Below are 23903 nucleotides of genomic sequence, written 5' to 3'. Positions count from 1 at the left end.
ATTTTGAGAAAACATTCATGGAGGACTTACAGAGGTAGACCAGTTTTATATCTTTTATATTGTGGGTTTTAGGTTTTACAACCTTGGTAAGTAGGCCCATGTTCTGTATGAAAAGTTTTGTCTACTTCCTTTTCTCTAATCCTTTTTATCATCCAACAGATATGATGGACGTGGTCACTTACATGACCTTTCAGAGTATGACAGTGGGTCATGGAATACATCCTACCAGCTGTCAGAGGAAGAGGCCAGGATTGAGGCGCTCTGCGATGAGGAGAGGTACCTGGCACTGCACACTGACCTGCTGGAAGAGGAAGCTAGACAAGGTGAGCAGGATGCTCGTTTAAACATTTAGCAGTAATAGTTAAAAAAAAAAAAAAGAGTGATATTAAAGGCAAGGAAAAATAATTTCAAAACATCTTATATACCTTAAATCTGCTGGAGCTCTTAAATAGGATATCATGACCTTACTTTCGTAATCTGTTTTCAAAAGCTGATTTTGTGTCAGTAGCTCAAACTTGTTTTCCGTTTGTAGTCAGGCCTTTTTAATAAAGATGTAGTTGCATGGGCTCATATGTCAGGGGATGCTCATTTAACAGCATTTTTGCTGTCTTCATCTTTTGCTCCAGTAGAAATTTTAAGGTAATGTCTACTGCTTCTTAGGATTTCCCATTTGTGATGAACACACTGACATTTACTTATTGCTAATGCTGGGCAGACACTGTGCGATTTTTTTTTTTTCCAGTCGCACGATTCAGTTCCTGCTCAAACTCAAATTGGCCCATTTTGAGCCGATTTCTGAGTCCTACGACCGTTTTGGCGATCGGCCCGATTTTGGCCTTCATCGTGCGTCGTGCATCGTGTAGTATACGTGGGGTAACGAGAAGCGATTAACACCTCACGACCAGCTCCCGATCATCAATCGCTTGGTCGTGAGGATTTCAAACCTGTTTGAAATCCTCGCGACCGTCGTGAGGGTGTCACCGCAGTTTCTCACACTGCGCACAGCAGTGCAGCATGTGATCTGGACACAAGCGATGGAGGCACAAATTGTAGAACTTTGGAAAGCTCATCCGAGCCTTTTCAATGTGGCCTCACAAAATTATCACGACCACAACAACCGTGAAAATAGTTGGATTTACAATGCTGCTCAATCACAGCTGCCTGATCAATGTTTTTCATTAGCAATTTAGCAAAGTTGATGGTGGTGGTGTGTCTGTGTGAGTGAAAGACAGAGAGGGAGAGCGAGCGACAGAATTTCTGTTATAACCTTCATTTTATGGACGCACAGTGTGAGCACTCAGGTCGCATCAGAGCATCGGACCGTATAGTGTGAGACCCTGCATCGTGACCTATGAACTTCTAACCCTTGCGAGTCAATCGTGCCGTTTGAGCAGGAGCTGAATCGCGCCACTGAAAAAATCGCACAGTGTCTGCCCAGCATTAGTTACAGCTTGTTGTCAATACGCTGGGGGCAGAAATTAAGTGATCCTCTGCTGAATTTGTAAATTTGTTTGCTTCCAAAAAAATGAACAGTCAGGTAAACGGGTAGCTCGATTTTAATGGAAATAAACATAATATCATCCAAAACTCCAGGGAAAAAAGTTATAAATTAAATTGCATATCACTGAGTGAAGTAAATATTTGATCCCGAAGCTAAATATGACTTGTTTGAAATACCTTGTTGGTAAGCACAACGGTAAGATGTTTTTTGTTTTTTTTTGTAGTTATTCACCACATGTGCACACGTTTCAGGAGGGATTCTTTGTTGAAACGCTTAAGTCCTTTGGCTTTAGAGTTGGTGTTTGTCAACCCAAACCTTCAGCTCCCTCCACAGATTCTGTAGGACTCACGAATGGCTGGTCCTATCCATGACCTTAATGTGCTTCTTCTTCGGCCACTCCTTTTTTGCCTTGATCGGATGTTTATGGGTCATCGTCATGCTGGGAGATCTATCCATGACCCATCTTCAGTGTTCCGGCTAAAGAAAGGAAGTTCTCATCCAAGAGCTTATCATACAGGGCCCCGCCCATTAGCCCCTCAATGTGGTGAAGTCGTCCTGTACCTTTAGTAGAAAAACAGCCCCAAAGCATAATGCTACCACCTCTGTGCTTGGCTGTGGGGATGGTGTTCTTTGGGTCATAATCAGCATTTCTCTTTCCCCAAACGCTGCACTTTGGGTTGACCACGGCACTTTCTCCCAAGCCTTGGAGATGTTCACTGGCAAGCTTAAGATGGACCATCGCACGTGCCTTCTTTAGCAGGGGGACTTTGTGGACTTTGCAAGAATAATTGATGCTCATTTGATTTCTTTCGAGAGTTATCAACTTCTCATCAAACAGTTTGCTCATTCCAGCCTTATGCAGGTCTATGATGATAGGAATGAAACAAATTGAGTATCTTCTGTGTGCTACATGGACACAGTCTGTGGAAGCCAGAATTCTTGCTGGGAAGGAGTTTAAGTCTCTGGCTAGAACTGAACCAATGATCTTGATGTCCTTATTTCTACTGTGACACTTGGATGGTTGAATCAGAAATTGGTGTAAACATCATGAAAGCTTGGATCCATTACTTTTGTATCAGCAGTTCAGGCTGGCGGCACTGATGTATTGGTGTGATATATTTTCTCGCCACACTTTGGGTTCGTTGTTACCAACTTTAAACAGCAGAGCCGACCTGAGTGTTGTTGCTGACCATGTCCATCCTTTTATTACCCATCTTCTGATGGCTTTCCAGCATGATGACGCATGTGTGTCACAAAGCTCAGATCGCCTAAATCTTATTTCATTAGCATGACAGTGAGTTCTTTGCACTCAAATAGCCTCCACACTCACCAGATGTCAATCCATTAGAGCACCATAGGGATGTGGTGAAACGGAAGGTTTGCATTATGAAAAACTACTACAAACTTAGTAGGTTAATGTTTATTGCTGCTTCTGTCATGCCTGTCATATTACACGAATTCAATTTATCAGGTCCTCTTTTGAACTCGTGTCATGCCTGTCTTGCTTTTTCACAGTTTAGAAATCTTCACTCTCTTCAAAGGCAGTCTGTGACAGTGTTTTAATTACTATCCAGTGCGTTTTAATTTCAGGCATGCATCATCTTATGAGACTTCTTCTGCAGACTGCCACTGCACATAAAACTTGGATTTTATCCCAACAAAAATTGACAAGTCACATTTGCTAAAAAGTTTAATCTATGCTTCTTAACAAAATCCCTGGATTTTTTTTTCCCAGGCCAAATCTTCAGAGTAGAGTGACGCCCCCTTTCTAAGGCCTTTTCAGCTTTTAGACTCTTAAAAAGGGCTGGCTTTAACTCTTGAGTTGAAGAGCTGCAATTTCTATGGAAATCACATTTGACTCATCTAGGATACTTGCATCTCACTCATTTTACATAATATAATGAAGCTGGCTGTTTTGATGACAAAGCATCCTTCCAAAAGACAGACGTAATGACTGTAATTGAATTTAATAAGCCACAGTTTTAAGTGAAATATGGTCTCTTTTGCTCAAACTGACAGGTCAGAAGGAATCAGCTAATGGTTTGTGTAAAACACACACACACTGCAGAAGGTGGATCTTGCAGTCCGGTTTGCCCTTGAATTTGGAGATCTGACCCCATTTTGCTGAGGCGATTACCCATCTGTCCACTTAAGGGGCAGTGGGAAGCATAAGAAATATTTATAGAGTTCAATGAATTTCAGTAGAAAAGGGTTGGCTACAGGGTCCAACATGCATACTTCCTGTCCCCTTTTATATATTACATTGGTAGCATTATAACTATTTGTATATCATAATGATCATGAGTTATTTGAGATTAGAGCAGGGCGATATGGCCAAAAATATTTATCACGATATATATTTGAAAATTTGCGATAACGATATAACTGACGATATAATTGATGCGAGACAAAATACAACTCCACAACATTACTAGCGCAAAAAGACAACCTTTCATTTATTTTCACTTAAACAAGAAGCTGGTTTTTATGTACATTAAAGCTTTATAAAAATGTAACAGTGCAAATGCAAATTCCTTGCTGAAAGTTTAACCAAAAGGCATTTCCAGTAGAAATGGGCTGACATATCCTGAGCATAACCATGTATAATATCCACTGAAGTTAAAAAGAGGTGCTTTGCAACATTAAACTGCAGTGTGCAGTACGCATTTTTCGGACCATAAGGTGCACGGGATTATAAGGCACATTAAGCGAAACAAAGCAGTCAGATAAATCAAACTTTATTCAACTCATTCTTCTTGCTTCCTCCACTTCTGTACCATTGATTCATTAATGTTGAATTCTCTGGCAGCTGCTCTATTCCCATGTTGTTGCAGTATATTAATGACTAACCTTGTATTGTGGATGGATTATCTCAGTTGTTCTCCTGACTGAAGTTTGGTCCGTTTACAGCATCCTGCCATGCGACTGCATTTGTCTCTAACTATCAGGAACCTTAACGTTAACTTTTATAAGTGGAAAAGTGTTAGTGTTCGTCCTCCAGCTTCACTGTTTATGTTATGCTAACATAGCTGTGTCGCTAGCGATCACATAGCACATCATTATATACCAGCTAGCCCAACTTCAGTAACCTTACAAACGTCATTGCTGTTTAGTTTCCTGTCTTCATTTATGTTGGAAGTGATAGCAGAGCTGTACGTTTGATTTTTTTCAGAAATCTCTCAGTCAGAACATGCTATATCATGCTAAGGTAACTAGCAAAACTAGCGAGCTAACTTCCGCTAGCTTCCTGCTAGCTTCTAACTCCGTTAAATGTAATAAATTTTGTTTTCATGGATGCCTGGAAGTTAAACTTCATAGTTACACCTGGTAAAGCAGCAATGCTGATCGTTTTATTAAAGATGAAAGAATTTAGACAGTTTTTAACTCTCAGTGATGCTGCAGTGTTGTTTGACCTGAACGATACGGAGTTTAGGACCCAGATTACTCCCAGATTTAAGAGCATCTTAGTCCGACAATAACGACGGCCGCTTGCATGTTCTGCAAAAAAATGTGCTTTGTCGTGTATCTGAAGGACAAACACCAAACCAGTTCCACATCACTGAAGTTGCACCATTTTTACAAACCAATTCTGGTTCATCTGTTTCACTCAACAATCAGCCATGTGCGTATGAAAACAAAGGCACTGCGCATGCGCGTTTTACTCATATTCTATCGCGATATTTCATTTTCCTATCGTTGCCTAACATTATACCGGTATTACCGTGAACGGTATAATATGGCCCAGCCCTATTTGAGATTTTTTATATATATATAAAATACAGAGGCTACTGAGACACACTTAAGTACAGTCCTTCAACAAGCCATTTGTGCACTGCTTGCCAGCTGTATGTATGTAAAGGTTGTTGCTTTCATCTCGGAGTGGAGTAAACGTTCTTCAGTGGCTTTTAAAATGCAATTTAGTTCATATATTTATTTTCTGGGTGAAAAGCAACCAAACTAAGGGAAGATATGTTAAGTTTTCAAACCAGAATAAATAAACATTAGGCTTTAAAGGACAATTGTAAGAAGAATTTTGTGAGCCTGTTAAAGTTTTCTATATATCTGCACGAGTATGTCCTAAAAGTACACAAAAACAATTAACAACAGTATTGTACAACCTTACGAAAAATATTAGCTCGTTTTGAATTTGATGGCAGAAAGGCATCTCAAAAACGCTGGGAGAGAGGACACAAAAAGCTAGAGAGGACACAAAAAGCTGGAGAAGTAAGTGGTACTAAAAAAAAACAGCTGGAGGAACATTTTGCAACTAATTAGGTTAACTGGTAACAGATCTGTAGCATCGTTGGTTAGAGAAAGAACATCTTAGAGAGGCAGGATTTCTCAGAAGTAAAGATGGACAGACATTCACCAATCGGCTGAAAAACTCTCTACAAATTGTGGAACAGTAATGTTGCAATGATGTCTCTGTATTTTTACTCAGTTGTATATAGCATTCGTATTCTATTTTTATCTTATTGTATATTTTTATTCTATTTTATTCTACTGTATATAGTATATTGTTTTATTCTATTCTGTACAGCTGTGTACTGTATTTATTCTTATTGTATTCTAATTTTTGTGTCATAACTTTTGCACTGTCCACTTCCTGCTGTGACAAAACAAATTTCCCACGTGTGGGACTAATAAAGGTTATCTTATCTTATCTTATCTTATCTTAACATAAAATCATAAAAGACTTTTAAAATCTTATTATATACGGTAGATAATATCATTATGAGAATCAGAAGAAATCTCTGTGCGCAAGGGACAATGCCAGATATAAATAATGGATGCCTGTGATCTTTGGACCCTCAGGTGCCCCTGCATTAAAAATAGACATGATGTTAACGTGATCCGGAAATGCTGCCATCTCCCCTGAGCCTAAACTCAGTTCAAATGGACTGCCAGCATTCAGTCCAAAAGCCTGTATCTCTGAAGGGGGCGGCTGAGTTGACATGTTGCACATCTGAAAGGCACCACCAGTCTTGGAAGTTATATACAGGTTTTAAAGCAAGATACGCTCCCATCCAGAAGATTTATATTTCACCAAGACATTCCTATAGCGCAGACTGCATCTATTACAATAGCATCGATTTGTAGTAGATGAGTCTAAGCGCTGAAATGCTCTGTTTGCAGTCCAGATGTTTCACCAACTGAAACATTTAACGTGTCATGAAATGGAAAAAATACAACAAAGATGATCCAGAACTGTTGAGTTTTTAGAATCCTCTATCAGACAGGAATGAGACAACATTCCTCTCAGAAGACCGACGGTCTGCTCAGTTCCCAGTTGTTTACGGGCTGCGTTAAAAGAAGAGGGGATGCTGCACAGTGATAAACACAGCCTGACCCTAGCTTTTCTGATATACGTCATTTCCATCAAATTCAAAGTGACCTTGTTTTATTCTTAGGCAAGGCAAGGCAAGTTTATTTGTATAGCACAATTCAACAGCAAGGTGATTCAAAGTGCTTTACAGAGACATTAGAAACAAGAACAAATAAAAAGCATGATTTAAAATTGAATAAAACAAGCAAATAAACTAACTAACTAATTAACAAACAAACAAACAAACAAACAAAACAGTATATAAAATCAAAACAGATAAAATCAGAACAGTAGATAAAATCAGTAGTTAAATGTAAGTTTTGAAATTTAAGCTTAAAGTGTGGATTTGGTGCTTTATTCAAATGCAGCTGAGAACAGGTGAGTCTTCAACCTGGATTTAAATAAACTGAGTGTTTCAGCTGATCTGAGGCTTTCTGGGAGTTTGTTCCAGATATAAGGAGCATAAAAGCTGAATGCAGCTTCTCCGTGTCTGGTTCTGACTCTGGGAACTGATAAAAGACCGGATCCAGATGACCTGAGGGATCTGGATGGTTCATACTGGGTCAGGAGGTCATTGATGTATTTTGGTCCTAAACCATTCAGAGCTTTATAGACCAGCATCAGAACTTTAAAGTCTATCCTCTGACGGACAGGCAGCCAGTGCAAGGACCTCAGAGCTGGACTGATGTGGTCCACTTTTTTGGTCTTAGTGAGGACTCGAGCAGCAGAGTTCTGAATGAGCTGTAGTTGTCTGACTGATTTTTTTAGGTAGACCTGTAAAGATGCTGTTACAGTAATCAAGCCTACTAAAGATGAATGCATGGACTAGTTTTTCCAGGTCCTGTTGAGACATCAGATCTTTTATCCTTGATATATTCTTGAGGTGATAGTAAGCTGACTTTGTTATTGTCTTAATGTGTTTTTCTAAGTTTAGGTCTGCATCCATCACTACACCCAAATTTCTCGCCTGGTTTGTGGTTTTTAGATGTATAGATTGAAGTTCTCTGGTGACCTGTAATCGTTTTTCTTTGGCGCCAAAGACTATTACCTCAGTTTTGTTTTTGTTTAGCTGGAGAAAATTGTGGCACAACCAGTCATTGATTTCCTCAATGCATTTACCAAGAGCCTGTACAGGGCCTCGGTCTCCTGGTGACATTGTGATATATATTTGTGTGTCATCTGCATAGCTGTGATAGTTTATTTTGTTGTTGTTTATAATCTGTGCCAGTGGGAGCATGTAGATGTTAAACAGAAGGGGTCCCAAGATGGAACCTTGGGGAACTCCACATGTGATACTTGTCTGCTCAGATGTGAAGTTACCTATTGATACAAAGTAAAATGTAATATTTTCTCAGTTAAAACATCTGATACTTTTTTATATTCTATTATTAATGAAATATGTGTTTATGGAAATTACAAGCTATTGTGTTCTGTTTTTATTTATATTTTATATAACATCCCAATTTTGGAGGGCAGTTGGGGTTGTACTCACTCCAATTCATCTTTTACCTTTCTTTGTACAATTGATTTGTGTGCAAAAGGTACCTTTCTTTGTGCATGACCAACTCTCTCATGAGATTCAGCTCAGACAAGCATCCTGACATTTTCTTTTAGTGTTCCTTGGTGTTATTCAGAATTCCCTTTTCTTTTCTATTAATGATGGTCTGTTGTTTTGGCCCAAGCGTGACACACAAAGATCCATACGATGACACTTCTAACCCCCTCTGTGTTTCAAAGATGGGAAGCAGGAGGTTCTACCTTACCTTACTACCTATGCAGTAAATAATGCAAACGAATGCTTCTCATTTAAACCACAAAGTTTTATTTTGGTCTCATCAACACACAAGACAGGACTGCGTCATTGTTTTGTTTAATTTTTCATCCACTACACGTCTGTATACTGTATATCTAATTAAAACTGACACAGTATCAACTTAAAAAGAGTAACATTCGTTATCTTCACAGATAGATGTCCTTCATCAAAATCAAAAGTCATCATCAGTTTGTGCAGACTGGTTTAAAGTGTTCTTCAACATTGCAGTCTCTTTTTTTCCCCTGATTATGTGTGTTTCCTAATCCTTCACAGAGGAGGAGTATAAACGTCTGAGTGAGGCTCTGGCTGATGAAGGCTCTTACAACGCCGTGGCTTTTAAATACAGCGCTGACTACTATGACCCCTCTCAGCCCACTGAGGAGGAGGATGCTAACAAGGAATCAGGTGAGAACTTGTCACAACTTCCCAGAGTAATGTAGTTACCGTGGGCTCTGTGTCACGTCTAGAATTGTAGTTGATTGTGTGTGCTGCAGTCAGCTGTGAAGAACACAGCAGCTCTTTCTGATATATAACATTTACAAAAACCAACTTTTTTTAATCCAAACAGCCATCTGCCCATTCATACACTTGAGGCGTTTGCTGAAGTTTATTTTTTGCCCAAAAAAAAGCTCATGACAAATGTGCAAAAAATTCAGTATTGCACTAGAATATCACCTCATGTAATCACCTCGCACCATCTGTGTTACTTTTAGTCCTCTATCTGTTTGTGACTTCTTGTTATGACTTATTTTGTGAGGAGCCTTCATGGATTCCCTGCTCCCTTGTGCAAACCTTAACCTCCTAAGACCCGAACTCTTCCACGGCATGCATTTTTGATTTCTCTTTGATATTTGGGCTGATTGGGACCCAATGAATGTAAAAACAAAGAATGACCAGATTTTTTTTTTTTTACCTGATTTTTGTTTCTAAGAAAAATGAGAGCCACATATGAGGATATTTGTTTAAAATTTTGATAGAAGAGTAGCAGCATAATGTCCTCATAAGTGGATCTCAGGCCCTTGTAGAGCAAAATTGAGTATTTTGGTCTAAATAACCCAAAATGTGATGTCCACATATGTGGACGCCAGGTCCTAGGAGGTTAAACTAACAGTCTTTTTCCCAAATGTCATCTAAACAGACCCTTTGCCCTCCAACACACCCTTGTCATGTCTGGAATGACTTCCCAAACATCCTCATGCTCAAGAAAAAAAAAAAAAAAGACTGCTTCCTAAAAGATAGACACTGACCCTGACACAGTTACTTCTGCTTTAAATATCTGATATACACACAGACTAGTTAAGCAGACTAGATGCCTCTCTGTGTCTCTGGTGAATTTGTAGAGCTGACCCCATGGTATTCAAACATCTGCTAAAGATTCAGATGCCTGCAGAGGGTGACTTCGTGGAAAAAGTCAGAAAGGTCTCACATTTGATCTAGTTTGAGTCGAGCTCTATTTAAACTCTGAAACATTAATAAAAAAGTGGTCAAGAACTTCCCTCTTACCAAAGAGAGCATTAGCGCTTAAGGAAATATATCACAGTAATATACCAAGTTCAGTCATTCAGGTAAGGAAATCCCAAACAGTTGATTGTGTTTGTGTTGATTGTGTTTCAATGTGAGAAACATTTCGTCACTCATCCAAGTGAGTTCTTCAGTCTCAGCTGACTGCAGGTTTCCCAACCTTATAAACCGTACAGTTCCATAATGACTGAAACCAGCCCACTGACAAACAATGGGCTGTGAGGTCAGTTTCATGACCATTGATTAACAGCCACCGATCAAAGACCATTGATCAATGACAAATGGCCATGATTACCACAAAGAGTTGGCTGATCAGTGGTTTCACCTGCAGTCAGCTGAGACTGAAGAAGTCTCTTGGATGAGTGACGAAACATTTCTCCTTCTGAAAACGCTACGTCCACATGAACAGAATCAATTTTTTGGATTTATATTTCAATTATTTGGTTCTGATTGATAGCCAAACCAGAAGGTTAAATTCAGTACAGTTTATTACGTGTTCTGTCAAAACATGATAAATGCGTCTTATTGTTAGCCTCTCTGTTAAACCCCACACCAATCATTAGCCAGTCATTTCACAATATACCAATTAGTTTAACATCCTGTCAAAATAAGGAAGCTAATTTGAATAAGCAGTATCTCTTTGCTGAGGTTATTTAAATAATTCACTCTGTCTTCACTGAGTAGCTACTCTGTAGTGTGGCTTTAAATAAAGACAATGCTGGACTTCCCATTAAAAATGATCCGTTTCAATGGTTTTTATTTTAATGTGTAATTACCAATGAGATTTACTTTATATAAGATTTAAGAACAAGCTATATTATAAAGTTGCAAGTAGTTTAACCCTGATAACAGTGCTATTATATAACTATATTGAACAGTATTGCTTTTTTATTGCTTTTACTGTATAGCCCTTTATAAGCCTGTCGATTACATATTGTTGCCATGGCACACCTTCCACATGCACCCAAGTGGAATCCATAAGCATTGCTTTTTTTCTTTTTTAATTGCTTCAGAGATGCCTTTTGTTAATATAAAGGACCCCTTATTGGAGCAAACTCCCTACAGTACCTGGTTAAATATTTAAGCTCGTTTCCACCTGACCTGTATGTTGTCATCAAGATGAAGGTAAAGGCTAGAGTGCTGTTTTGCTTTGATGTATTTGTGTAGTGGGGAGGTTGGTAGAGGGCATGAGTTTCATCCATTTTTAAAATGTTTTAGGAGTTCAGAAATAATCTTAATGTTATTGCTGAACTGGGTAGATATAAAGTGGGGTTTGTTCGTTTTTTGTTGCCGATGATTGTCAAAAGTTAATCTGTTTATCGGTATATTTATTTTCCATTCTCATGTCCCTTCATTTGTGTAGAGGAGGCAGAGCCTGAAGAGAGTGAAGAACCATTCGTTGCTCCCGCAGGGCTTTCTATCCCTCCTGATGTGGAGTTGGTGAGTGTTAGATATTCTGCTTCGTTTCTTGAAACTCTGACTTTTTCTGTCTTTTTAGGTGGATCTTTAAATGAGTTCAGTTCATGCTTTTCTTTTTCTCATTCTCATTTTCTCACAGACCAAAAAACCATTTTCAAACTCCTATTATCACAATATTTAAAAAACAAAAATACTGTACACACTTAACAAATGCTCGCTACTTTCACAATAAGTAGTGAGCTCACAGATGATGGCGTGTCAGAGTGAAAACCAAGCTGGGGTTAGGTTACTTTGCTTTAGAAAACAAAACAAAATCAGAATACTAGCTAATGTGATGAGCTGGAAATGTAATTCATGTGCCGATTTGCAACCTTGTCAGACATGCTGATCATTCGCTTTTGTAGATGATCGAGTGGTGGTCACTTTGAATTGTATCTCCTTTTCCTTCATGAAGAATAGGCTGGTGCAGCCTGTGCTAAAGGTGCTAATAAAGAAAATACTGAAGCGCCTTTCTTTTGTATTCAGAGAATTCAGCTGCCTCTTATTATGGCTGCCACTTACTTACTAGTTGAAAACACTTCAAAATGAGAAGTGTGCCAAGCTTGTAGAATCATTCCCAAGAAGATTTAAGTCTGTCCAAAATCCTTTAACCAAGTAATATGGGAAGGATCCGAATACTTCATATAAAAACAAATTCAGGCATTTATTTTCAGTGAATAAACTAACTATGCAGAAAACTTAATGATCTGTAGACTTTCAAAATGAGCTGTATGTACAGTGTGCTCTATGTTTAAATGTGATGTCACGACATTCTACATGTGTCTTAACTATAGATTTATGTTGTGTTGTCTGCCTTTGTTTTTGAATCACAGATTCAAATAATTTCTATATAACACGCAAACCAAAGCAACAGAAATGACCCAATTAACTGACTCTGCAATAAGTTGAAAATCTGTGAGTTTCACAGGGGTTTGCTGAAAGGGGATTTTGTCCTAAAATTGTATGGCTGTCCAGCCTTACTCTGAGGCAGAATGCCACATAGTTTTTGTTTGTGAAAAAACACTTCTGTGCCAAAAGATAATGTTTCACATTGACATACCATCTAAAGAAGGAAACAGTTGAAGTAATAGAAAAATATAAGATTTTCTGTTGCTTTGTTGTGTCTGATATCCACGGCCAGAAGCCTGATGATTCCCTGTAGCCACTGTCCTATGCAAAGAGAGTCGGTCTCTCCTGCCGTTGTACACAGATGTTGAGAAGTGATCCATCCCACTTAGGAATTAGTGACAGTGTATAGGGAGAGTCTTTTTATGTGAAAGCAACGAATGCGTTTTTCCTGCTTTCCTTCTTTCAAAGATGAATATAAAAGAGTCATTCTCCCCTGTCAGGGATTAACACATGTCGGGAAGCATAACACCTCCCTAAGGAAATGCTACGGCAAATGTTGCATGTGAAAAAAGGCATGCTTTAATGCCAGTATTATACCATGGTGGGTATATGAGAATCAAAACAACCTTGTGTTTGCATATATACAAACACAGCATAGCTGCTGCTCTGTATGATTTGCATATATTATCAATCTCTACTCCTTGGTTTGTAGGGAATATCACCAGGAGAAGCCCTTGAATATTGGGCAAATTCACAACACAGCCTGATGGGATTCTAATATTTTCCTGAAGGATAGATAAATATGTCTGTGACACACTAAAATAAGAGCATGGCTCAGTTTGACGTGCCTTATTTCTCACAAGCTTCTTAATGAAACTATTCAAGGCCTGGTTCAAAATTATTAAGCTGGTAAAATTAAATTATTCATATGCTATGAAAAAGACATTTTTATTATAGCAGCTACCAGTCCATTAATTGGATTAGTTCTGTTTTAGTAGTCTTAAGGTGGACTTTTGCCACTTTCATTCGCCGTTATTAATTATTTTATGATTATTAGATTTGCCCTTGTTTTCACAAGTATAGCTTAATAATAGGTAACACTGAGAGAGAGCAGAGCAGTTTACCTCAAAAGGTCCTTGGCCAAAGATGTCTTTGAGCATTTTAGATAAGGTCAGGGTGTCACATTTTAGTACAGCTCTAGTAATAAGTACAGGTGCAAATTAATCTCTACTCACTAACCTTTGTTAACTGAGAGACAATATGGTTGGAAACATTACATATTACTTTCACATTGGCATTCCTAATGGCTATTCTTTGGGTAACAGTGTTGTAGAATAATAGGTGCGAGACACCATGCTCTTCTCTTTTTTTATGAGATAAAATAAGTACGTAAAAGTTCCAAACACCCTTTTCCCTTAATTGCTAAGTTCGTAAGTGGAAGTGAGAAGGGATTGTGTATGTCAGAAAGTCCTTGGCAGCTTAAAAGATAATAATGATCTGTTTTTGTTGGACGCCAGTCTTTTTTTGGCAGTGTTTTGAAAGGTGGTATTTATTATGACTTTCAACTTGATGGGATATGTGTATTCTTTGGAAGACTGCTGCACTTCTCTGTACTCTCTAGGTATTGGCAAAGATTAATCATTGAAAGCACACAAGGCGACCAATAATGAATGAATAATGGACCATTTCTTGTTCCACTGATTTCCACCCCATGTGTATTTTCAGAATTAATGTCATCACAATGAGCATAAGAGTGCTGGGCATGAAAATGTTTCTGTAACAAAATTGCCTCTGTTCTTGGTGTACTGTGTGTTGCATCTTAATGCCCCGTCTGTGGTGCTGATGCTTATTTGTCACAAATTTTTCACCATGTGTCTTAAAGGAGAAAAGTTTTCTCCTTTGCAAATTGAAAAAAAAAAATGTGTGTTTTTCAGAAACTGAAATATAATAATAGAAACTGTCTGCATTTTTAAATGCAATTTCTTAATTTCTTGACTCTTTTGTAGCCTGCAACCACCAAGACCCACAACATCATTGAGAAGACGGCCAACTTTGTCTGTCAGCAGGGGGCTCAGTTTGAGATAGTGTTGAAAGCGAAGCAGTCTGGTAACTCCCAGTTTGACTTCCTTCGTTTTGACCATTACCTGAACCCTTATTACAAATACATCCTGCGGTCCATGAAGGAAGGTCGATACAATGTTGCCTCTGACAGCAAGAAGGAGCAGTCGCAGGGTGAGTTACAGAAAGCATTCACTGGATCCACCACATTGCATATGCATGTGTCTCGTACGGTAACTAATGTGTAATTGTTAGATTGATCACAACGTATAAGTAGTCAAACAGTGCGGAATACACTAAAAACATTCATTATTGGCAATAATTTGTTTCATCTGTACATTGTTTTTTTCGTTCTGCAGAATCTGATTCTGATGATTCAGATGATGATGGAGATGGGAGCTACCTCCATCCCAGCCTTTTTGCCCCTAAAAGGAGCTCTCGCCTGGAGGAGCTAATGAAGGTATTGTAAATTTTTTCTTTCTTTTTTTTCTTATAGTAGAAAGTTTTCCACAAACAGGCTTGTTACCACAGAATTCTTTTTAGGTCGACTGGAATATTAATAGGAGAAATTTCTCAGCCAAATATAATGCTGATATTTTTCTGAAAAGATACTCAAATGTTGAGCTGCATAATTTTATTTGTGAACATAAGTTAATGTTTTGGGTGGGGTTTTTGTGGGGTTGGGGGTGTTCTGTAAGACTGATCCGTTTCTAACCAGTAGCACCATCTGGCATCTAAAATTGATTTACATGCCTTTAATGCAACCCAAGTCTGTTACTGAGACTAATATCTTAGAGCTTTACTCTGTTTCCCGGTCTTCATGCTACTTCAGTTGTTAGTGCTTTCATGTGCCTTGTCATTAGAGCCATTAGTCTTTGTGCAGCAATAATGGGAGCATGCCTCTTTAAAGAAACATAATGAGCTTCTTTTAGTAGAAGCTGCCTAACAGTTGTCTCCCATCAAGAGGGATTCGTTATCAGATTTTCCCCTGTAATTTTCTACTGAAGACTCATATTTTAATGTTTAAGGTTTCATGGGGTTAAAGCTTAAATCTTGTAGACTTGTAATACCACAATAAGGACGATTAATGTGTATGATTTGAATAATGCAAGATATTTAAATACATGCCATTTTAGAGGGCTTTGAAGATATTTTAATGCATTAAATGCTCCTTTCTCATGTAATGCTTGCAGGAACTCAAATGTTTTAGTATCGCTTTGCAACAAACAACATAATGGTGTGAAATGTTATTTTCACCGGACTGGCCTTTTTTGTCTTGTAGCCTCTTAAGGTGTTGGACCCAGATCATCCCCTGGCAGCACTAATTCAAAAAGCCCAACAGGAAAGAAATGGGACAGCAGCAGTGGCAACAAACCAAGAGGAAGCTCCAGCTAGTCTACCAACACAATACAGCGCCGACCGTGAGTAGAGTCATTCTGATAGAAAAACGCATTTTGACATTTTTAGTTTTTCAGTCATGGTCTTTACATGATGGGTCCCTCTGTACTATTTTGTTCAGCTTTTGTCTTATACACTGCCAGTTATTCATCAAAACTCCCTTCAACAAATACTGAGTGTAGTCTATCATTGAGGAAAATGGTTTCCAGTCTCTGCAGCGAAGAAATACTGAATTCAGTGGGTTTTTTTCCCATGGTAGGCCAAGCGTACTAAACGGTTAACCTGACCTGAGCCAGTATTCAGATCCAGAAAGACCTTTGGCTTGGGGTCATGACAGGCAAAGAGATCGAAGGCTTGATAACATGATAAACGTGTACTGCAGTGCTAATCTGGGTATCAGATGAGTGTTTGAATGAACTGTTTCACATGTGATTTTAAAGTGATTGCTCAGACTTCATGTATAAATAAACACAGGGAGATTATATTGTTCGATGAAATCCTTATCTTGCCAGATTCCATTAAAAAAATTTCTACTATAACAAAATAAAAATTCTAACAAGATAAAAATAAATAAAATGAGTATCCTAGAAATTTAAAGAATAGTTCAAGTAATGAATGTGCAAACAATGAAATGAGTTAAAGAGTTTTAAAAAAGCTCGAGTTGTATTTTTTTTTTTTAAATACATTCACTCTTTTTTAAGTTAATCTGATAACGTTTAAACATGGCTTCGTGCTTGAATGCCACCCTAGTTCACTTGACCGTCAGGTCAGAGCATAATGGGATTTTACTATAACTTTCAAGGTAGCACAAGACTTGAATGCATGCTGTGACTTAAACTGATGGTTTTCTCTTGATAACACACTCCAGTATCTTGAGTTTCAGTTCTGATTAAGATCCTTCTTTTAGATGATAGCAGTAATGTCAGGGTGAAAAAAATCTAATCAATTTCTAATGTTCGATGTTCAAGGTCTGAACATCAAGACTTTTCCATATTTCTGCGCAAAACATCAGACTACTGAGGATGTTATTACGCCTAGCTACGGGTATTCAAATATAATATTAAAAAGAGGGATATCTCTCTGAATTTAAGAGCGAACATCCTTTCATTGGGTGATGTTGTGCAACAAGTCTTTTGCATGTAAGGGTGAAAACCCCAGGCAATCTGTCAAAACGCCTAAAAACACTTTCAGTTTTCTTGATAGAGAAAATTGGATATGTCATTAAAGTCAACCAGCTTAGTGACTAACGTGTTAATATATCCCAGCCTCCACTTTGACACTGACCATTTATTTTGTCCTCGTCCCTTTATTGCACATTCTTCTTTCTTTTTCAATAACAGTCTTTGTGATATAAACCTGCTGATGACTGAGAAACTTTTCTTGGACAGGGGCCACACATTGACTTTTATAACCCAGTTGCCAAAATAGCTGGAAGTCTTTGTAAATTTGCCAGTGATTTCAATTCTGTATTTATTTAACAGTAGTACGATGATGCAGTACAGAATTTTGACAACACTCTGGGAACATGGAGACCAGTTGCTATCAATGCTTTCAGTTGATGACACTAAATGGGTGTCGTGGCTGCACAGCAGGCAGGCCAGTTTAGTGGCTGAACAATTTTTCTGCAGAGCCACCCTAACCTGAATATGTACCTGTGTAACCTGTAAACCTCTGTAAGTTGGGACTAGGTAAAACAGTTAGAGTTCTGTCTGCAGATGATTAGCAAAAAATGAATTAATTAATAAAACTGGCTAAAAAGTTTTATTGTTTTACATTTATTTTTGCAACAGATCTTTTGTGGAGTTATTTTTCTTGTTTTTAAGTTTTTAATTAAGGTCCTCTATAACATTTGCTCACTGTTCAGTTCAGTTCAAGCTAAGATGACTGAAACGGCTCACTAAAAAAAAAGTAAAACTTTGAGTTTTTTCGATAAACCTGATGCAGGATTATTAACTGCAGATGCCTTTGTATATGGATTGTTCGAGATCTCTCACATGGTCCAATCGAAATAACTGCATGTTGATTGTTTAGTGAACTTATAATGTTAAAAGAAGAGATTATTTGACTTTGACAGAAGTTCCTTAACACTGCGTTCTTTTTAAGACGATCAAGTTTTGGTACCTTTGCAAAAAGAGATTTCTGGTCCTGCAGAAGTCTGTGGAAAAACATGCATTTGTGATTACCTCTATAAACAATTTAAATTCATTTGAATTTCACATCAACAAATACATAAAATATATAGATACCTTTTATTTATATAAAAGGTGAAAAATGTTGGTTTAGAAACAATTTAAACTTGAAAAACACTCTTGCTGTGATCAGGAGGCTGTCTTTCTCCACCTCTCCCATTTTCCCTGCCTTGAAAATCTTGAAAATGTATCAGTTATTTAAAGGTTTACCGAACAAGCCTGGTGTGACAGTTTCCATATTCAGTTAGAGGTGACTTTTGTCTGACCTGTGGTTGTTATTTACCAAGGTTAAAATGAAAAGTTTGCACAATTGAGTCTGAAATGAAATACTTCATCATGTTAGAATCTATCAATTTATATAAAATCTCAACAGCTATTTCACAGTTCTTCACACTTTTCACTTTAGCTGCACATGAGGTGGACACAAAACAAGTGCTCCACACTCAAGGACAAGTTGGCTGAGTGGTTAAGTGTATCCTAACTAAAGCAGAATCTGGTTATCCTCCTAAAGTTATTATTTATTGGATAAGTGTGGAAATGGTTTGAATTAGGTCATGCAGTTTGGTCAACAGGTGGCAGCATTTTAGCAGTGAGTGTGTGAGGATGTTTTCAGACGTGTGCTGCTATTTAACTTTTAATAGTTTATATTTGCATACCAGCGAAGCTTTTCCTGGCTAAATAAATGTTCATATGACTGGCTACAGCATGTTTGGGTATAAATGTGAAAGTTGTTTCTTAACAAAGAGGCATCAACTTACAATATATGATATATTTAGTTCATTTTGGTGGGGGTGTTGTTTCTGTTTTATCACACACAGTTAAATAGTTTCTTGGAGGCATGTGTATTTGATCTAATTCCTGCCTCAATTGTTTTCAGCAGCAGTGTACTATGGATATTACATGCTGCCAGATGGATCGTTCTGCTTAGCTCCGCCTCCCCCAGGTATAGATGCCACCTCATACTATAATAATATGACCTCAGCTGTCATGGCACCACCTGCTTCTACCGAGGCCGTGGCTAATTTGGGCTCTGCACCCACCCCTGCTGAAACTGTCACAGTAGCAACAGCAGCTACAGCCCCCACTCAGGACTCCAGCTCTGTTCCTCCAGCAAGTGTACCAGAAATCAGGTGGGCTCTGACACTGCATGGAAACGCTTTTCACTTTTCTTTATGGTAGCCTTGACATCAGTTAGTTTAATTTTGCCTTAATCAGAAATGATTAAATGTGTTTTCTTTAAGAACCTTGATCAAGCATAATGATGACTGTTATTTACCCAAAAAGCTAAGTTAGTGTTTTGCTTAAATTGTCTGAAGTTACATTTTAAATTCAATTATTACATAGTGTATTTAAATACAAGAATGAAAATGATGCCATATTAAAAGTTGAAACTTTCAAAGATAAATTGTATTCACATCTTAAATTTCCCCTCCAAACAGTTCAAAAGCTGAACTTCCAGTTTCCACCCCATCAGCAGCAGCCATCATTCCCCCACCACCCGACATCCAGCCGGTCATAGACAAGCTGGCTGAGTACGTTGCAAGAAATGGTCTGAAGTTTGAGGCGAGCGTCCGTGCCAAGAATGATCCGCGGTAAGTTTTCTTACCAGAAATAAACCTGCTGTTCCAGTCAGGTCTCACTTTAGGAACTCCTGTTAGTAATTTTGCCATCAGATATGGCATAACCTCTTTATCATCCCCCGGCTCATTTTTCTGAGCGCTCGCCTCTCATCTTTGTATGTTTTCTTCTCTCTGTGCACTGTAGGTTTGAATTTCTGCAGTCCTGGCATCAATACAACACCTATTACGAATTTAAGAAGAAATACTTCATGCAAAAGGAAGGAAAAGGCTTGCCAGAGGTAATATAAGCATTGCGCTGTATACATTATGCTTCTGTGCGTATTAATCTAACTCTCTTTATCTTTCTTTGCCATTTAACATTAATGTAACAATGGTTCCTTCAATCAAAACTTTAATTACTTATTTTTTTAATACCCTGCAAGGTGTGTGGTTTGGTTAATGGTATATGTACATTTACAGACATGAAACTTCTAAGTATTAAATATTGTTCCTACATAATGAATAATAATGAATTATAACAGTTAATAATGACTGCACTGAAGCAGTTCTCTCATTTGCATCACTGCTACAGATCCATAAATGATCAAGATTACTGCATAAAGCCCTTAAGAGCTTAATAAAGCTGTGGCTCACAAGCAGCGGTGCTGTCATGGACACTGACTAGAAGCAGTTTTACAAAGACTGTGAAGAAATGTTTCTTACAGAAAGATCAGTGTGACTAATTTTTCAAAAATCACTAAACCAAACCAATGGAAAGTTTTTAAATTTCATCCAGAGCGACGACATTAAATGCACAATAGAAAGTACCAAAGAAGACATTATGTGCTAGAGTAGGGACAAATGCTGCACAAACAAAATAAGATTGATAATCAATTAATCAGACTTGACTTTAAGCGAAATCTCCTCAGTATGTGTATTATCATTTCCTTTTTCTTACTATTTCTTCCCCATGTATTGTTGATCTTAGAATTTTCAGCTGCGCTTGAAGGATGGGCTCCATATGTGATATTTTTAGTCTGTCTTGCCCTCAGTGTCTATAAAATCTGCCTGCAGATCTAAAGTTAGAGCTCTGGGGAGTCTCAGCTTGTGCTTCTTGATGTAGTTCATGGTTTTCAGGTATGCTTGGGATTATTGTCATCTTATTTGTAGTTTATTTCTTAAATTAATGCTTTTGCAACTTTGAAATTAGTTCCTTTTGTTGCGTATCCACTACAGATATCTTTAACCAGAATTTGGAATTGATAAATGAGGATAACGCAGGGAACAAGGAAGAGATTAAATGACAAGAGGTGGATCCAGCCATCCTACTGAGAAGCAAAGTAATACACTAGCTCAGCAGCTTAACTTGTCTTTCAGTCTGTACCTTCAACATTTCTAAAGCTCAAAGTTTTGCTGCTGAGATAATCCCACCTGTTACCAGAAATGTCTCCCATGTTTTAGAAATTTGATTCACTTTGAGTTCATCTGGTACTTTACAGCAATCAAAAAATAAGATATTAAGTTGAGTTACTAAGAAATTGCTTAACATGCTCGGTGTCCCTCAGCTTGGGAGCTTTTCGAGTTTCCGAGCCGAGCATTGGTGTTCTCTCATCTGTTTGTAAGTCAGATCGCTACCAGTCCATTTTTTTTTTGCTCCCGGGAGGTGCCTCTGTGATGTCAACAGTGAAATGGATGGATGGAGAGATCCTTCATACGTATGAATACATAAGCATATTTCATATACTATATATTGGCTTTATGTCAGAGCTAGAAAGAAATGGTAAGAAGTAAGTGAATTTTGTAAGGAGCGATTTGTTTTATGTCAAATCAAATTTATTAGCTTGTCAGAGTGCAAAGAAGTGTGGTCCATTATGACACAGCACAGGCTGTTTCAACAAGCAGTGCTTGGCTTTTTCTATCAGAAAATCTGTCTTGTGTTTATTTTTTGCTGGCTAATGGGATGAGGTTTGCTGCTCTCAGTCAGTGCTATTATTTGTAGTTTCATACTTGATGAAAAAAGTTAATGTTGCTTCATATAGTATCAATAAAATGTTTAATATTTGAAATTTTCTTCACTTTATTAGTGTATAAATATAATTATATTAAAAGGAGTTTTTTTTGTAAATAGTCCAAACCTTCCTCACACTTTTATGTTGATATTCTAGGTTGAATGTGACACCTTCTGAAAGCCCAAGCTTTCAATATTTGAATGGATGCTTTCATTTTTGCATCAGTTATAGAAGCATCTTATAATTTTAAAAAATAAATACGTAATAAAACATTGGAGTATCTCAGTGACGGTCTAACTGGGATTAGAATTTGCACCATGAACAGATTATTTATTTTTTTTGAAATAAAACAAAACTGAAGTCAGATTTGTAAGGATATTATATCAGGGTTACAAGCTGACAGGTTGAATTTACGCATAGCACTTGACACATACACATGTAAGGTCTACAGCACAGCTGTTTTCATTCCCTCTGATTTATATTAACCATGATTTAATCAATTTTGCGCCTCAAGTACAATGTTCTGTATTTGCTAGAAAACTATAATGTGAGATTAAATTCATTTAATTTTCAAAAACAAAATGTCACAATAGCTGTGCCTATTTTCCAATTTACTTTTATATTGAGTTGACAGTTTAATCTCAATAGGGGCTAAAGTGTTTTTTGGAACAAGTCAGAGAAATGAATGAAAGCAGGGACCTCAATCTATTTCGTTTGGCAAAGGGTCAATTGTAGGCTGTGGGAAAGTATGAAAATGTGTTGCTATAAAGCTCTATGAAATCCAACCAATTTCCTTGAGTAGCCCAAGTTTGGAGCGCTGCACCAGAAAAGGAAGGATTATTACCCTTTTAACTGTTCTGTGTTCAAGAGTTACCTGCAGATACGTTTACTTAAGGACGTAAAAGCTAAGTTAAAGGTGTAATTGTGAGAGCAATCAAATTCCTGCATTTTACAATTGAGGTTATTCCAGAATGTTTTAGTGTGCTTCTTCTGTAAGCTTTGACTTGAAAGTTGTTTTTTTCCCCTAAGATTTATTCTCTGGGCGTTTCACAGTGCTTTGACTGTTGAAAGCACTGTTCAATTACAGCTGAATAGTAGATAGTTGCCTTTGAAGCATTCTTCAAACATGATAAAATGTTTCTCCTGAGGGTTTTCCCTCCTGTGGCATTGGCTTCATCATCAATTTTCCATCTCATCCCATCAGTAGTTTAAATTTGGGATGGCAGCTAAGAGCACTTGGTCCACAGGTATTACTACAGAGGGTTTCTGTTGATCTGGTCTGTGCACACAAGCCTGTTAAAAAGGCTTTGTGAAGATACTCTGTTGATTTGAGTAACAGACCAAACAGAGGAATTTTAGAAGGCAACGTAAGGGTGTAATTTCGATTCTAATTAAGTACATGGGAGTGAAAACGGAGAACGAGAAGTGAAATTAAACTTGTAAAAATGATATTAATTGATCTTGAGTTATAAAAAGTTATCATTCAGAGAAATGAGTGCTCAATGAAATGCCTAACTACTTAAGGTGTATCAGTTAATATTCAAAAATCAGTTTTTAATTTTTTCCTGCTATAAAACAAAAAGAAAATGTTCTTTACAGTTTGCAGTGCAGAAGGTTATGCTGTGATGAATACAGCTTCGGAAGTTGATAGAAAAATTGAGGAAATTAAATTACTATTTATCTAATGAAATAAACTAAAAATAGTTAAAAGCGAATTCTTTGTTAAATCACAGGCTTTGTCTTCTAATTTATCTAATTTCTTACTATAATTTTTTTCCTAACAAAAGTATTTGAAGGATATGAGTCAACAGTGTCTTTCCCCCTCAAACCATATTCAAGGACCAATGATTTTCCAGTAAGTGCTGTGTTCTCTAGTTAGATACAAGAGGTGCTGATGTTGACATGAGTGCAGGAACAAACTCTCACTTATCTTAGGGGACTACTGCTGCACACAAGTTAATGATTTCCTTCTTCTTATGCACTTGCTCAGTGGGAAATAAAAGTTGACATCTCATCACATTCCCGAGCTATTGTCAGTGGTATCCTTGAGCTACCTCTCATTCTTTTATATTTTGCTTCCACGAAATCAGACTTTCTTATAATTGTTTAATGTGGTCTTGAGCAATAGTTCTGCAGGCTGTCTTTGAAAGCTTTTCTTCATGCACTGGCTACCCGACCATTTTCAAAGGAATGTTTTTTTGGTTTGTTAAGCCACTTAACAC

General features: G+C 37.6%; 1 protein-coding gene across 3 annotated transcripts in view; it reads left to right on the top strand.

Moving 5' to 3' along the window:
* The window catches only part of sfswap (splicing factor SWAP), a 51300-nt gene that overhangs the window by 1689 nt on the left and 25708 nt on the right, over positions 1–23903 (top strand). For 2 of the 3 annotated variants that reach the window (XM_026174044.2, XM_080304345.1), the window contains exons 2-10: positions 160–323; positions 8914–9045; positions 11525–11601; positions 14475–14700; positions 14886–14986; positions 15809–15947; positions 18991–19243; positions 19553–19705; positions 19878–19971. In XM_026174044.2, the coding sequence (XP_026029829.2) occupies positions 160–323; positions 8914–9045; positions 11525–11601; positions 14475–14700; positions 14886–14986; positions 15809–15947; positions 18991–19243; positions 19553–19705; positions 19878–19971 (1339 nt within the window). The remainder of the gene's footprint in view (positions 1–159; positions 324–8913; positions 9046–11524; positions 11602–14474; positions 14701–14885; positions 14987–15808; positions 15948–18990; positions 19244–19552; positions 19706–19877; positions 19972–23903) is intronic. The other variant, XM_026174045.2, reaches the window with a different exon arrangement.

The sequence above is a fragment of the Astatotilapia calliptera genome, chromosome 7 (genome assembly GCF_964374335.1).
Source record: "Astatotilapia calliptera chromosome 7, fAstCal68.1, whole genome shotgun sequence".
Classification (NCBI taxonomy): Eukaryota; Metazoa; Chordata; class Actinopteri; order Cichliformes; family Cichlidae; genus Astatotilapia; species Astatotilapia calliptera.
Note: the sequence above shows the minus strand (reverse complement) of the source record. Positions and strands in the feature narration are given on the sequence as shown.